Source organism: Rhinoraja longicauda, chromosome 8 (genome assembly GCF_053455715.1).
Source record: "Rhinoraja longicauda isolate Sanriku21f chromosome 8, sRhiLon1.1, whole genome shotgun sequence".
Taxonomy (NCBI): domain Eukaryota; kingdom Metazoa; phylum Chordata; class Chondrichthyes; order Rajiformes; family Arhynchobatidae; genus Rhinoraja; species Rhinoraja longicauda.
Genome location: NC_135960.1, coordinates 28,631,888 through 28,648,266, shown reverse-complemented (window position 1 = coordinate 28,648,266; position 16,379 = coordinate 28,631,888). Strand labels below are relative to the sequence as shown.

Below are 16,379 nucleotides of genomic sequence, written 5' to 3'. Positions count from 1 at the left end.
GAGCCACCGGGAGATCAGGTTGGTTAAGGCGGACTGAGCAAAGGTGTTAAGCGAAACGATCGCCGAGCCTGCCTTTTCTCCTCCCACCCTTGTCTCCTCCCACCCTCTCCTCCTCCCACCCTCTCCTCCTCCCACCCTCTTCTCCTCCCACCCTCTTCTCCTCCCACCCTCTTCTCCCACCCTCCTCTCCTCCTCCCACCCTCCTCCTCCACCAACACTCCTCTCCTCCTCCCACCCTCCTCCAACCCTCCTCCTCCCACCCTCCTCTCCTCCTCCCACTCTCTTCTCCTCCCACTCTCTCCCCCTCCCACCCTCTTCTCCTCCTACCCTCTCCTCCTCCTCCCTCCTACTCTCCTCCTCCCTCCCAACCTCTCCTCCCTCCCACCCTCTCCTCCCTCCCACCCTCTCCTCCCTCCCACCCTCTCCTACCTCCCACCCTCTCCTCCCTCTCACCCTCTCCTCCTCCCTCCCACCCTCCTCCTTCCTCCCTTCCCCCTCCTACCCTCTCACCCTCCTCCACTTCTCCTCTTCCCACCCTCTCCTCCTCCCTCCCACCCTCCTCTCCTCCTCCCTCCCACCCTCCCCCTCATCCTCCCTCCCGCCCTCTCATCCTCCCTCCCGCCCTCTCCCCCTCCTCCCTACCACCGTCTCCTCCACCTACAATACAATACAATACAATACATTATATCTTTATTGTCATTGTACAGGGGTACAACGAGATTGGGAATGCGCCTCCCATATGATGCAATAAGTTAATTAGCTAGTCAGTATTAATTTAAACAACCCAATGAAACAAATTAGAACAGTTTTAAAACAGAATAAAGTGCAAGTAGATCTGTGCCGGTTCACTCTGCGATGTGACCATCTGGCTCAGCAGGACCGGTTCATAGCAGCTGTGGCCCTGGGGATGAAGCTGTTCCTGAGTCTGGAGGTGCGGGCGTAGAAGGCCTTGTATCGTCTGCCCAATGGTAGAAGTTCGAACAGACTGTTGCAGGGGTGTGAAGAGTGTTTGTGGATGCTGGTGGCTTTTCTGAGGCATCGTGTGTTGTAGATGCTCTCCAAGGCTGGTAGCTGTGCTCCTTCCTCCCTCCCACCTCCTCCTCCCTCCTACCCTCTCACCCTCCTCCACTTCTCCTCCTCCCACCCTCTCCTCCTCCCACCCTCTCCTCCCACCCTCCCCTCCCACCCTCTCCTCCTCCCACCCTCTCCTCCTCCCACCCTCTGCTCCTCCCTCCCACGCTCTCCTCCTCCCTCCCACCCTCTCCTCCTCCCACCCACCCTCTCCTTCTCCCTCCCACCCTCTCCTCCCTCCCACCCTCTCCTCCTCCCTCCATCCTCTCCTCCTCCCTCCCACCTCCTCCTCCCTCCCACCCTCTCCTCCTCCTCCATCCCACCCTCTCCTCCTCCCCTCTCCCACCTTCATATCCCTCCTACCATCCTCCTCCCACCATCTCCTCCTTCCCATCCTCTCTTCCTCCTCCCCATTCTCTCCTCATCCCCGCTACTTTCCGACCCTCCACACCCTGCTTATCCTCCTCCCCCCCCACACACTCTGTTCTTCCTCCTCAAACCCCAAACACTCTGCTCCACCATTTCTGCAACCCCCTACACTATCGTCTTCTCCACCTCCCCTCTCCTTTTGCTGCTTCACTTGTTCACAACTGAGCTGCTCTGAGATTTGTTGATCTACACGATGCAATCCATGGCTGAAAAAATTAAGCAAAATGGATCAATTGTGCTGTAATTTATTTGGAATACATTGTGTTAAAAGGAAATCCAATTACATTTATAAGTACTCCGACTTAGTCATTGTACCCAGCCTCCAAGTTGCATCTCTGCTGCAGCTTTGGATGAATATTTTTGTTTGTGTGAAACAACAGTAGATGTTTAAGATGTAAAAATACAACAAAATAGCTTGCTGGTTTTTAAAGCTTCCAGTTACAGAATAAATCTTCGCTGTAGCTGTATGCTCCATTCCTGACCTGCATATTTCCAATCATAATTATTTAGTATAAAATATATCCAATGATATTGCTAATTATGACACGGATCTTGATGATTCATGGCACAAAATATTTACAACAAGCTGTTGTATACTTTGTAATTTTGGTTCATAGTATTTGTTTTATTTATTTTTTCAGATATTTTCCCTTTGTTTTTTTCTTGTGGAGTTACATAGAACAGTGCAACACCGAGCAAGCCCTTCTGCCTGCAATATCCATGCCAAATATGGTGGCATGTTAAACTGATCTCTGCCTGCACGCGACGCGATCCATTTCCCTCCATTCCCTGCATATCCATGTACCTAATCAAAAGCGTCTTAAATGCCTCTATTGTATCTGTCTCCGCCACCATTCCTCACAGCATGTTCCAGGCACCTATCACTCTGTGTCTCTGTGTAAGCGCATGCTCGGCGATCGCTTCGTTGAATACCTGCGCTCGGTCCGCATTAATCAAACTGATCTCCCGGTGGCCGAGCACTTCAACTCCCCCTCCCATTCCCAGTCTGACCTTTCTGTCATGGGCCTCCTCCAGTGCCATAGTGAGGCCCACCGGAAATTGGAGGAACAGCACCTCATATTTCGCCTGGGCAGTTTGCAGCCCGGTGGTATGAACATCGACTTCTCCAACTTTAGATAGTTCCTCTGTCCCTCCCGTCCCCTCCTCCTTCCCAGATCTCCCTCTATCTTCCTGTCTCCACCTATATCCTTCCTTTGTCCCGCCCCCCTGACATCAGTCTGAAGAAGGGTCTCGACCCGAAACGTCACCCATTCCTTCTCTCCCGAGATGCTGCCTGACCTGCTGTGTACTCCAGCATTTTGTGAATAAAAGTCATCAATTAAATACTTACTCAATTATGTCGTCTGAGCCACTGGTTATATTTTCATTTAATTCGGATTGAATGTAATTTGTGTATTATTAGCTTTAATTTTGAGACCATTGTTGTATCAAAATATCCAGGTGCAGCTCCAATTTTAGCATTTCCTTTTTCTGTGCATGTGAGCTCATTGAGCACTGTTTTTTTTTTACTATCTATAACCGTATGTATCCCAATACATTTATTGGTGAAGCAGCTTTTATGACTGCAGCATGTCTGGGGAAGAGATATGGAGTATTCATGGCAATTGTGAGAGTGTCATTGTTGCAAATAATGTTTCTGTTCTCCGAATAGTGAAAAAATTATAATTTGGTCATTGGAATTTCAAGAAAGAGAGAGAGTGTCAAGAGTGTTTTATTGTGTCTTGTCTTGATAGGAACAATAAAATTCTTACTTGCAGCAGCACAACAAATACATATAACAAACAATAATAGTGTAAAGGCAAAAGTAGTGCCTCTAAGTCTACGTAGTTCTGAGCATATTTGGAGGTTGTACTGTTCAATAACCTGATGGTTGTAGGGAAGCTGCTCCTGGACATTACAGTTTTCGGGCTCCTGTACCTTAACTCATATATATATATATATATATATATATATATATAATATGGAAGGAGACCCTGCCCAAGGTGTTGAATGAGACGGTTGAGCAGGATGCGAGCCAAGATCTTCGCAGCTATGGACAGGAGGGAGATGCCTCGATGATTGTCGCAAGACTGGCGGTTGCCTTTCCTCTTGTAGATGTGGACTATGCTGGCATCTTTCAGCTGTTGTGGGACCTTCCCTTCATTCCACATGGACTGGAAGAGTTCAGTCAGCTTCTGCATCATGACTGCGCCCTCAACGCCAGCACAGAGCAGAAGATACAGCATGAAATGGACTGCTTCTCACAGGCCTGTGACAACTTTGGTCTCTCCATTAGCACCAAAAAGTCTGAAGTTATGTACCAGCCCGCGCCTGGAAAGCCCTACCAGGAACCACACATCACGGTGAAGGGGCAGAATCTACAGGCAGTCGACAGCATTACCTATCTGGGCAGTACACTCTCGCGAGTGGTGAACATTGACGCTGAGGTCAACAACAGGATTGCCAAGGCCAGCGCTGCCTTTGGGCGACTCCGTGAGAATGTTTGGGAGCGGAAAGAACTCATCCTTACCACCAAGCTGAAGGTCTACCATGCAGTGGTATTCACCACTCTTCTCTATGCCAGTGAGACCTGGACTGTCTACAGCAGACATGCCAAACAGCTCAACCACTTTCACTTGAGCTGCCTACGCAGACTCCTTCACATCAGGTGGCAGGACAAAATTCCCGACACAGAGGTCTTGGAACGGGCCGGAATCATCCTCCTACGGAAGCCCAAGCCAGATGGGCAGGCCATGTCGTCAGAATGCCCGAGAGTCGACTGCCAAAACAGCTTCTGTATGCAGAACTGTGTCAGGGCAAGCGCTCAGTAGGAGGACAGAACAAACGGTTTAAGGACTGCCTCAAAGTGTCACTCAAAGACTTGGACATCAACCTCAGCACTTGGGAGTCTCTTGCTCTGGACCGCCCAACTTGGCGTAGCAAGCTCACCACAGGAACCCGAGCAGCAGAGAACAGATGCACTGCAGAGGCCCAGAGGAAACGCGCCGCGCGCAAGGCCCGGGCTACCTCCACTTCCACTGTAGCACCCATCCACTTGTGCCCTACATGTGGGCGTGCCTTCTGGGCCAGGATTGGCCTCACCAGTCACTTCCAGACCCACAGTCACCAATCCTCCAACTGAAAGTGAAGTCATGGTCATCTAAGAACCCGAAGGACGAACAACAACAATATAATATAATAGATAATAAACAACAAAGCTATGTTCTTCTTTATAAATTAGCGTATTTTGTGATCATGTTGGGTTGGATAATGAATGAATGATGAATGATAAATGAATGTAAATTCATTCATTGTCACACGTGACAAGTCACCATGACATTCTTTGCTTGCATACCTTGCCAAGCAAGTTTGCCTTTGCCCTCCTTCACGGCAGTCCCCCATGCTTTCACCTTCATTGTTTCTCCCCATCCCTCACAGTGGTCCCCCCACGCCGGGTCCCCGTTGTCCATTGTCAATAGTCAATAGTCGTTTATTTGTTACATACACATAAATGTGTAGTAAAATGAAACATTACCCGCAGTTGAACAATAAGACCAATAAGATTAACCAATAAAAATGCAATAACACATACAATCACAACTAACACCAAACAAAAAGAAACATCCATCACAGTGAGTCTCCTCCAGTCCCTCCTCACTGTGATGGAAGGCCAGAATGTCTTTTTCTCTTCCCTGCCGTCTTGTCCCGCGGTCAGGCTGTTGGATTTGCCACGTCGGGGCGGTCGGGGCTCCCGATATTGAAGCCCCCGCTGGGCGGTGAAAAAAAATCCCGCGGCCTATTTCAGGCCGCGCCGGATGGTGAAAGGTCCGTGGCGGGCCGACCCAAGCCCCGCGATTCGGGGCGGGCGGACACGTTGCCTCTGCCGCTGCCGGAGCTCCCGATGTCGGCCCCCACCCAGGGGCCTGCGGGCTTCCAACATCCACGCGGCCCGCGCCGGAGACGAGTCGCAGCCGTTCCCGCAGCATTCGCAGGCAGCCAGCGCCGCAGGTGGTGAGTCCGGACCGCGGGCTCTGCGGACCAGAGACCCAGGTGGTCCCAGGTGCATGGCCGGTGGTAGGCCGCAACGGGAACGGAGACACGATACAGAACAAAGGTCGCGTCTCCGTTCTGGAGAGAGAATGTTACAGTTACAGTTCCCGTTCCCTCCCACCCCCCCCCCCCCCCCCAAAACATAACATACAACACTACATCATATTAACACTACAATTGAGACAAAAACAACAAAAAACTCAAAAGACAGACGGACTGCAGGCAAGCCCCACCCCCTCACGGCGGTCCCCCCACACCAGGCCCTCATTGTTCTTCCCCCTCCCTCACATCAGCCTCCCCACGCCGGGTCCTCCTTCGTTCCTTCCCTCGGCAATGACATCTTTACTTCATGTGTCCATCCTCGTCCGTCAGTCGGCGCCATCATCGGCCGCCGCACTGACCTCTCCACTAACGCTGCCGCGTCCTGAGGCCTTCAAGGTGCCGACCCAAGCCCCAGCCGCGTGCTCCGTCGACTACTCCGCCGACCTGTGCTCCGTTCGGACCCGGCCTCTTCCGACCCGCGAGGCCCCGGCCAGTGATATTCCCTTATCTATATCTATACTATTCCCTTATCATGTATCTATACGCTGTAAATGGCTCATTAGTAACCATACATTGTTTTTCTGCTGACTGGATAGCACGTTACAAAAGCTTTTCACTGTATATCGGTACACGTGACAATAAACTATCCTAAAACCAGTTTCATCTGTTGGACTGGATGATTGCTTTTGTTACTGTTTTTAAGATCCCTAAGTAAAATGTGCTGGAAGCTTTTTTTTAACACAATTGGCATTGATCACATAACACAGAGCCAACCTCTGGTATTGTAATTCATTTCTTGAGTCCAAAAATTGACACCATTCCCTGAAGAATTGCTGTTTTGAAGTTGGGTTTAATGTGGTGTAATATGGTGATGAAGATCTCTTTAGCATCTGGCTGCATTGTCCTTTTTCTGTAAATTTGAATATTCAGTATTCATTGTGGCTGGCTCTGTGCAGATTGCTTTATTTTTGTAACCTTGTTGTTGCTGGAATTTTTACTTGAAATGTATTTGTTACCTAGATTACAAAGAAGCACAAGCTCCATGAAGCCTCAGCCTATTTGCTGGAGAAGGAGGGCGACATACATGGTGCCTTTCTCGTCCTGCTCGAGGTATAAATATGATTTTTTTTAAATCTGTGTAGGGTTAGAGTAGGGTTGCTGATTGAAAAATAAGTTGATGGGTGAAATAGAATTGTAGCTATTAATTTGTATTGCATTACTTTGTGATTTTTGTCCTTTTATAAACAGAATTAGCACAAAAACAGGACCTTTGGCCCAACTTGCCCATGCCGACCAAGATGCCTAGCTAGGCTAGTCCCACCTGGTTAAGTTTGGCCTATATTTCTCTGAACCTTTCCTATCCATGTACCTATGAGACACACGAGACTGCAAATGCTGAAATCTGGAGTAAAAACCAAACTGCCGGAGGAACACGTTGACCATTTCCTCTAACTCCACATCGTGACCTGCTGAGTTCCTCCAATGGAGTGTATTGTGCTTCTGGAATGTTACCTTGAGTTTTTATTTGGGGCACAGTGCCAGATCTCTTGCAGCTTCACAACCAGGTGGAAGAGTATGTGCGTCTTGGTTTCCTGAATTCTAATTTCTTCAAAGGCCACATGACATAGTACCTTAAAGATTGTCACTTCGTTTTGCTCTGTCTTCCTCCCAATGCCCAGAACTGAGCCAGTTATAAGTGTTGGCAGTATGGTAGTGTGAGATAAGGCTACTGCACAACTGTATGCATCTCCGATGCCTCGTCATGATTGTGCCATTCTCCTTGGTCCCCCTGATCACAATTGAACATCTTCGAACTGCTGCCTCATGCACATTCCACAGGTATCTCCACAGCTGGATGCCCGAGTCACTTTCATCCTCAAATATAATTTGTCTGTAACTTTGGATTTTGTCATAATTTCCCTCTTTTCATTATCTATTGAGCTCCTAATTCTGGCATACCTATGAAATGGCATATCTACGTTGCTCATATATTTTAGCTACTAATCTGAATCTCTTTAGTCTCCATTTTTCTTTCTTCATTGTCTTTAAGGCTGTAATTATCATCTAATCCTACAGCTGCAAATCTACCCAATCAAGGATGCATTGCCCTAATCCATGAGTATTTTAACACTGTCCTTTTCTCCTAACACCAATCCCATTGTGCTCCTGGCATTCTTGCAAAGGTACATCCAAACACTGCGCTGCTCCCTAAAGACAACAGTTGCCTATTCCTCCGTTCTCTTGCTGATCTTGCTGTCGAGCTCACAATAGACAATAGGTGCAGGAGTCGGCCCTTCGAGCCAGCACCGCCATTCAATGTGATCACGGCTGATCATTCACAATCAGTACCCCGTTCCTGCCTTCTCCCCATACCCCCTGACTCCACTATCATTAAGGGCTCTATCTAACTCTCTCTTGAAAGCATCCAGAAAATTGGCCTCCACTGCCTTCTGAGGCAGAGAATTCCACAGATTTACAACTCTCTGAGTGAAAAAGTATTTCCTCATCTCCGTTCTAAATAGCCTACCCCTTATTCTTAAACTGTGGCCCGTGGTTCTGGACTCCCCCAACATCGGGAACATGTTTCCTGCCTCTAGCGTGTCCAATCCCTTAATAATCTTATATGTTTCAATAAGATCCACTCTCATCGTTCTAAATTCCAGAGTATACAAGCCCAGTCGCTCCAGTCTTTCAACATACAACAGTCCCGCCATTCCGGGAATTAACCTGCTGGAGATAGCCTTTACTGTCTCCTCTTCCCACTTATTCCGCCGCACATTACCAATTTGACTCTTCAATGGACATTCAGATACTGCCAGACCTCCTGAGATTTCCAACATGATCTGTTTTTGTTTCAGATTTCCTGCAAATGCTTTTTTTAACTTAAATCTCCACCATATAAACTGGCCTCCCGAGAAAGCTTATTCATTAATGCGTAACATGGTTGCCCTCCACATCCTGCAGAGATATTCTGAATTTAAACTGAAAATGAGTACATGATTGATGGCACTTTGCCTTTTCCAAAGCACCCCATTCTTTGTTGAAGAAATTCAGCAGGTCAGACAGCATCTTTGGAGGGAAATGGACAGACAACATATCAGGTCAGAACTTTTCTTCAAACTGATCAGTCTGAAGAAAGAGTCCCGAACTTAGACGTCATCTGTCCATTTCCCTTAATGGAAATGTTGACTATCTGTTTCTGTTCACAGAAGATGCCTGACCTTCTGAGTTCCTCCAGGGCTTTATTTTTATTCTGCAGATTCCATCATCTGCAGTCTCTTGGGACCCCAGTCTGTGAATGCTTTTCATAACCTGCATAATCGAAACAATGAAGGTTTTCTTTTTTATTGTTTGGGAGGTAAGAGTTAACTGAGGCTGAAGCACTCAGAATAATTAGCTTTATTGGCAATTATGCCACAACAGTTTTATAAATAAAAGTTATAACCTTGTGTGAGCATTCATCTTTGAACCAAGGATAAACAGTGCTTCTGGGAATTCATTTTTTATGGTTGACATCATTGATATTGTATTTCTTTACCTTCTCTGTACTGGATTTTCAGCTTGTCATTTTTGGAGGTCCTGTAGATTGCTTTCATACATATAAATTGTGGATGGATAATATATCCTATAAAAATGCAGCATGCATCATGAATATTAAAAGATAAAACATAGAACAGCACAGCATAAGAGCAGGCCCTTGAGCTCACAGTGTCTGTGCCAAACATGCTGCTACATTAAACCAATCTCTTCCCTTTGCATGTGATCTATATCCCTCCATTTCTGCAAATTAATGTGCTTATCTAATAGCCTCAAATGTCATCATATCTGTTTCCACCCCATCCCTGGCAGCACATCCTGGCACCTACTCTTTGTGTAAATAGAAAACTTGCTCTACACATCCCCTTTGAACTCTCTCTCCCTCACCTTCAACCTAGGCTCTCTGGTATTGAACATTTCCATCTTGGACAGTAAAGATTCTGACTGTCTACCCTATGTATGCCTCATAATTTTATAGACTTTTATAAGCTCTCCCCTCAGCCTCTGGGGCTCCAGAGAAACTATTCCAAGTTTGACCAACCTCTTCTTTTAGCTAATATCCTCTAATCCACACAGCATCCTGGTAAACCCCTATGTCACTCATTCCAAAGCTCCACATTCTTCCTGTAATAGAGTGACCATAACTGCACACAAGACTGCACATATGACCTATCCAAGCTTTATAAAGCTGACTTTTATACTCGATGTCCTCACTAATGAAAGCAATCATAGTATACACCCCCTTAACCACTCTGTATCAACTTTCATTGCGACCTGCAAGGAGCTATGGATTAGGGAATCCAGTTCTGAATCCATGTTTGGGAGTCTGTTGCTTGCTGAAATGGGCATCACAAACTCTGATTTTTGCTGAATTTAACTGGATTTTACTCCAACAGGATGCCTATCTTTCTATTAGATAGGTTAAGTCTTCCATTAAAATCAGATGTGGAAGGTTATATTGAAAAGTGTAATACCTTTCATTATCTCCTCAAGTAAGAAATTGAATACTCAACATACATTTCCTCATTCTTTAATTTCCAGTGCAAATCTCATTACAAATAGAAGTAATGTTGTTACAAAAAGCTTACGTTAAAGAGTACAGATTGAAAGTTGATTGTAAGCCTTTTTAAAACTCTTTGTACATTCAACAAATGCATATATTATGTGCAATATACATTCAACAAATGATCTCCCCCTTCCCCCCACCCCACCCAATCCTGTTGTTATCATTATAGGTATTCTCCTCGCATTCATATTCTCCAAGAGTCGATGCGCTTTCTGTCAAGCGTTTGATAAGCAGTCATCTTATGAGTATTTCATAGCTGTCATGAGTCATTTGTTATTCTAATTTACATTTCATATGATGAAAACTGCGTCTTGATGAAATAATGACAATATAGGAAACTAAAGTGAAAATTAAGTATCTTTGGATTTTAAAGATTCCATTTATCTTTATCCATAATAACATCATCTCCAAAATGATCACAATTTCTTTTTAATTTTAGAACTCCAAATTGCCTCTATTTAATATTAATTCTTCTGAAAAATGCATTAATATACTTAACTATTTGATAATTTGATTAAAAAGTTAATTTATTAAGGATTCATGTATTAATTTCTTGATTAAAAACATCAAACCATTATTGGTACAGCCAATGCTCCCTCTCCCTCTCCCCCTCTCCCTCTCCCCCCTGAATTACATTAACAATTCCACAGCACATAGCCCTACCAGTCTGAAACCAGTTTCTCCTCATGTGTTCAATATTGTAATTGCTTTGCACATGAAATATCACATTCGCATTTGCGCATACATCCCAAGATGCAAAACTAGGTGTAAGGCATGGTGCCCTTCGAGGAAGAATTAAGAAAGTGGCTCCTCTTGCAATTGAAATATTATCTTGCTTCACAATTCACGCCTCCTCTGTCCTTGTCCTTATTTCACACTTTTTGTCTTTTTATCTCTGACCTTTGTCCAACCATCCGCCAATCATAAGCTGCCTCTCACCTATACCCATCTGTCACTTGCCAGACTTTGTCCCACCTACAATCATCTCTTGAGATGCCGAGTTACTCCAGTACTTTTTTTGTAAACCGGCATCTGCAGTTTCATGTGTCTAGCTCATCATGTTGTTCAGTAGAACTAACCTTGTCCCAACAGGAAAGTTGTTGAAAATGATTATTTTGTGATTTGCATATGGTTATGGTCATTGGTTGTTCCCAAGTGAGTAATGTTTCTTATAGAAGGTATTTATTCACAAAATGCTGGAGTAACTCAGCAGGTCAGGCAGCATCCCAGGAGAGAAGGAATGGGTGACGTTTCGGGTCGAGACCCTTCTTCAGACAATGTTTCTTATAGATGTGTTTTCACATTTTCTTTTCCCTGACTCTGCTTCTTCTCTCCTCGTAGAGTATACTATACCTACCCATCATGTCAAGCTTGAAAGGGTTCAGAAAAGATTTACGAGTATGTTGCCAGGACTAGAGGATGTGAGCTTTCGGGAGAGGTTGAGTAGACTGGGTTCCATGGAGCGCAGGAGGATAAGGGGTGATCTTATAGAGGTGTATATCATGAAAGGAATAGATCGGGGAGATGCACAGTCTTTTGTCCAGAGTAGGGGAATCGAGGACCAGAGGACATAGGTTCAAGGTGAAGGGGAAAAGATTTAATAGGAATCCGAGGGATAACTTTTTCACACAAAAGGTGGTGGGTGTATGGAACAAGCTGCCAGAGGAGGTAGTTGAGACTGGGACTATCCCATTGTTTAAGAAACAGTTAGACAGGTACATGGATAGGACAGGTTTGGAGGGATGTGGACCAAGCACAGGCAAGTGGGATTAGTGTACCTGGGACATTGTTGGCCAGTGTGGGCGAGTTGGGCTGATGGGCCTGTTTCCACACTGTATCACTCTCTGACCCAAGGCACAATTTTGCTCTCCACTGCTGTTGTGTTTTCAATCTCCTCTTTCTCCTTCTATTTGTGGGTTTCTTTGTACATTCTTGACATCTCATTGACAAATTCTTGAGGAGGTTTACTCCGTAACAATTATTGGCTCTTAAACATATACTAAAAGCTCTGAGTTTAATTGTGTCAAGTTGTATTTACTGATCACAGAAGTGTCCCATCAGTCTTGCTTCTGTTCTCAACCACTACTCTTGCACCTATTCAAAGAGCACTTTGTTTAAAAAAACACACACAATTTCAGTTTTTATATTATCTTTAAATTTACGTGGTTTCAAGCAAAGCCAAATGGTGGCCCGTACTGTCATGATTCAATGAGTATAAGTTACAACACACGGTAGGATTGAGAAGAAACATTGGAGTTGAGATTGCTAATGTGTGAGGTTGTTGAGGAGAGTGCTTATTCTTGCATAGTTGAAGAAGAGTGAAACAGCATCTCAGGATTGAAAATGGTTAACAATGTTACCCAATGTATGGTTTGGGGAGGAAAGTTGGAAGTTCAGCAATTTAGTGGAATTAATATCAAAGAGGGTAAGAGGTGGATCTCACGGGCAACAATAACACTGGCTAGGTTTAAGGGGAATTAGAACAGAAAAAGGAGGGAATTGTAGACAGGAGGGAACCCGTGAAGTTTGGTCCAGTGGATCCAGGAAATGAAGGGAGAAAGCAATTGACCTTGTGGTCTCAGGCATAATGACAGATGTTCATGAGCTATGACACTTTGTTGGAGATCAGGGGAACACGATTTGGGGGATGGTTAAAGCCAAAGTGTGGTAATGGAGAAAATAAGCTGCAAATTATTGCAGTTCAGAGGGATCTAGGTGCCATGCTGTATGAATCACAAAACATGAGTAGGCAGGTTCAACACGTAGTTGAGATGGGAAGCATCACATTGGATGTTTTTGTGAAGGGATTGAGAATAAGTTGGTTTTGTTCCAGTTGTGCAGGATGTTTGTGAAGTCACACCAAGAATACTGTACACAGTTTTGGTCCCCTCACCTATAAACGATTAGTAACATTGAAGATAGTCCAAAGAAGACTCACCAAGCTAATTCCTGAGATGAGAGTGCTGTGTTGTTGAGCAAAGCTAGAGTGATTGGGTCCGTATTCCTCAAACTTTAGAAGAATGAGAGGTGACTTTATTTAAACTTGTCACAGAGTAAATGTTTAGATGTTTTCATCAGTGTGCGAGTCACAAACAAAGGAATAGTTATAACACCAGGACTGATATGTGGTGTGTAGAAGTTTCTTGTCGGAGGGTGGTGAGTGTCTGGAATTCTCTGTCCCTGAGGGGGGCAGAGGCCAGTTCATTAGATGTATTTAAAGTGGAGATAGATAAATATTTGAAAGATGGAAGAATTGAGGATTATGGAGAACTGGCATGTTAGGCTGAGGACTGCTTAGATCAGCCATAATCATGTTCAATGGCAGGGAAGGCTCGAGGGGCATGTTATTTCTTTGCTTTTTGTGTTTGAGTTATTTTTGCATTCCCAGGTGATTCTGGAACAGTAAGCAGCTTTGGCAAACGAGGACAAGTCCCATATAGCCATTAACTGCTTAATGGTGCATTTTCAGTTACTGTCATTTCTAAAACTTTTTACAAACAATTCAGCTTGGAATAAGAGTTGCACTTAGATTAAGACAGCAGTTTTATATATGATTTCCCCAATTAAACAGGATAGGTTTTCCGTAATAATGTCCTATTAATGATAACTTGCTCGTTATTGATTTGTGATTTTCGAAACATTACCCACAAAGGCAAGCTTTCCCATTGCTATTTTAAATAAACACTAGACCAAGTGGACCCATTGGGCCCAAATCTCTCCTGCATTGGTGCAGCACTCTCTCCTCCCCCCTCCCCTCTCCCCCCCTCCCTCCATCCCCCTCCCTCCGTCCCCCTCCCTCCCTTCCCCTCCCCCCTTCCCCTCCCCCCACTCCACCCCTCTTATCATCCCTCCTCCCTCCCTCCCTCCCTCGGAGATAGATTTAAACTTTAAAATGTGAATAACTTAAAAAATATAATACCGGTTTCAATGAAACTTCTTCCATTAGCACCAAAGGGACGACTGTAAGTAAGGTGGGCCTAAAATTGTCTCGCTATCGTGTACCGTTTTGGCTGTAGTTCTGGAACAAACAAACAAACGAGAGTTTTAGTATATAGATTTCACTAGTACGCACTATAACCACAAAGAATTAACGTCCTTAAAAAACAGACAGAATCCACTAGTTGGAGGCACAAGAAACTGCAGATGCTAGAATCCTGAGCATAAAACAAAGTGCAAAGGGAATTCAGGAAATCAGCATCTGTGGTGGAAATGGACATTTCGGATTGGGACCGTACTTCAGACTTTTTGTTTAATCAAGATTTCAGCATCTGCATTGTCTTGTGTCTCCATTGGTCGAGTTAACCTCTGAACTGTTAATGATTAGTGCGGGTGTCAGAGGTTATGGCGAGGCTGAAGAATAGGGTTAGGAGGGAGAGATAGATCAGCCGTGATTGAATGGCGGAGTATTCAATATGGCCTAATTCTACTCCTATTCCTTATGACCTTAATGCAATAGCATCCTTTCTTAAATAAAGAGACCAATACTGTGCATGAAAGTCCATATGTTGTTTCACCAATGCCCCGAAGAACTAAAGCATACCCTTCCTCCTTTGTACTTGAATCCTCCCACAATAACCAATAACATTTTTTTTGCATTCTTAATTATTGCTGCAATCACTTTCTAGCCATTTGTGAATCATTTGCCAGGATTCCCAGATGTCTTGGAGCCCTGCAATCTTTCACTACTTCACCAAAAGAAAAAAAACTCACATCGTACTCCACTAGCTAAATCTTTGCCCATTAACTTAACCTACCTATATCCCATTGTATTCTCCTTATGTTCTCTTCCTACCTACCCTTGTGTCAACAGCAGATTTAGCAATCATACATTTGGTTTCTTCATTCTAGTCATTTATATAAATTGTAAAATGTTGAGATCTCAGCACTAATCCCTGTGGCGCACCACTTGTTAAACAGAAAAAGGTCCATTTATGCCGATTCTATTTCCTGTTAACCAGCCAATCTTCCAATTATGCCAATGTGTTGTTTGCCACACCATGAGCTAATAGTAAGCGCTATTATTCAAGACATCGTAGCAGTTCACCTTGAAAAATTCAAGATAATCTGGCAAAGTCAACATGGTTTCATAAAAGGGAAACTATAATTACCAAATATGGTAAATGGTTTTACAATGGCAAAAAGCTCCACATTTGTTAAATATGTTTTACCTTTCACAAAACCATGTTGACTTTACATTAAATTTCTCCAGGCTCTTGCTACAATGTCTTTAATGACATTGATATCCAATAACATGGACTTTCCTGTGTTGGATGCTAAACTAACTGACCTCTAGTTTATTACTTTCTGTCTCCCTCCCATTTCTAATAAAATAATTATTTCTACTATTGTCCAATCTAATGGAACCTTCCTTACATTTAGGGAACCCAGAGTTGCCCAAAGTTTAGTTTGCTTGTATTACTTGATGGGAATTAACTCTCCTGATTTTAGTCTCAAAGATATAACCAACAAACTAAGTTACATTCTCATTTTCGACAAATTATTCAATCCAAATTTGTAGATTGCAGTGACCAACAGAGCTACTTTATCCTTTGGTATAAATATTAAGGCAGAACAATTATGCAAGGCTTTCTGATTACTCTAAATTTGCAAAAGGTACTGCAGACTGTTCCTTTATGACCAGAGTAAATCCCAAGGTCCCAAAAGATAATTTTCCAAAATATCCACTTTTTGGTATTATAATTTAGTAATTTGACTTGGTTGTAAATCTTTATCCAGATCCTGAGTGCTTGTGATTTGGAAGACTACTTAGTTCTTGAATGATGTCAGTATCCAGCATGTTCTGCATCCAGAGTTACTTTGAACCAAGAACTGAAATCAGGGATTCATTGTTTCAGGATCACATATTCATGCACAGTTAGAAGAAAGACCCTGTTTACAAAACCCAATAAATGGCAATTTTTTTACCCAAGGTAAATTTGCCCATGCAGTTGAAGCAAAACAATAGTGGGCAAACTAGTGTTGTTCTTAATGTTAGTAAGTTAACGCTTACATAAGGGCTCACATTGAACAAACTGCAAAACAGATAAGTACCCAATGCAAACATTCAGACAGAGCATAAAAGTTAGCTTAATACAAGTCCTGCATCCGTTTTCCATGATCCTTTCTCTTGATTTATGGATGGGGTCAATGAAGGAGAAGCTTCCACAGAGAACCAGTCAGACTA

At 44.1% G+C, this 16,379-nt stretch overlaps 1 protein-coding gene across 3 annotated transcripts in view; it reads left to right on the top strand.

Annotated features, from left to right (window-relative positions):
- vps8 (VPS8 subunit of CORVET complex) overlaps window positions 1-16,379 on the top strand; it is a 432,205-nt gene that overhangs the window by 168,447 nt on the left and 247,379 nt on the right. For all 3 annotated transcript variants that reach the window (XM_078403484.1, XM_078403485.1, XM_078403483.1), the window contains exon 37: window positions 6,613-6,702. In XM_078403484.1, the coding sequence (XP_078259610.1) occupies window positions 6,613-6,702 (90 nt within the window). The remainder of the gene's footprint in view (window positions 1-6,612; window positions 6,703-16,379) is intronic.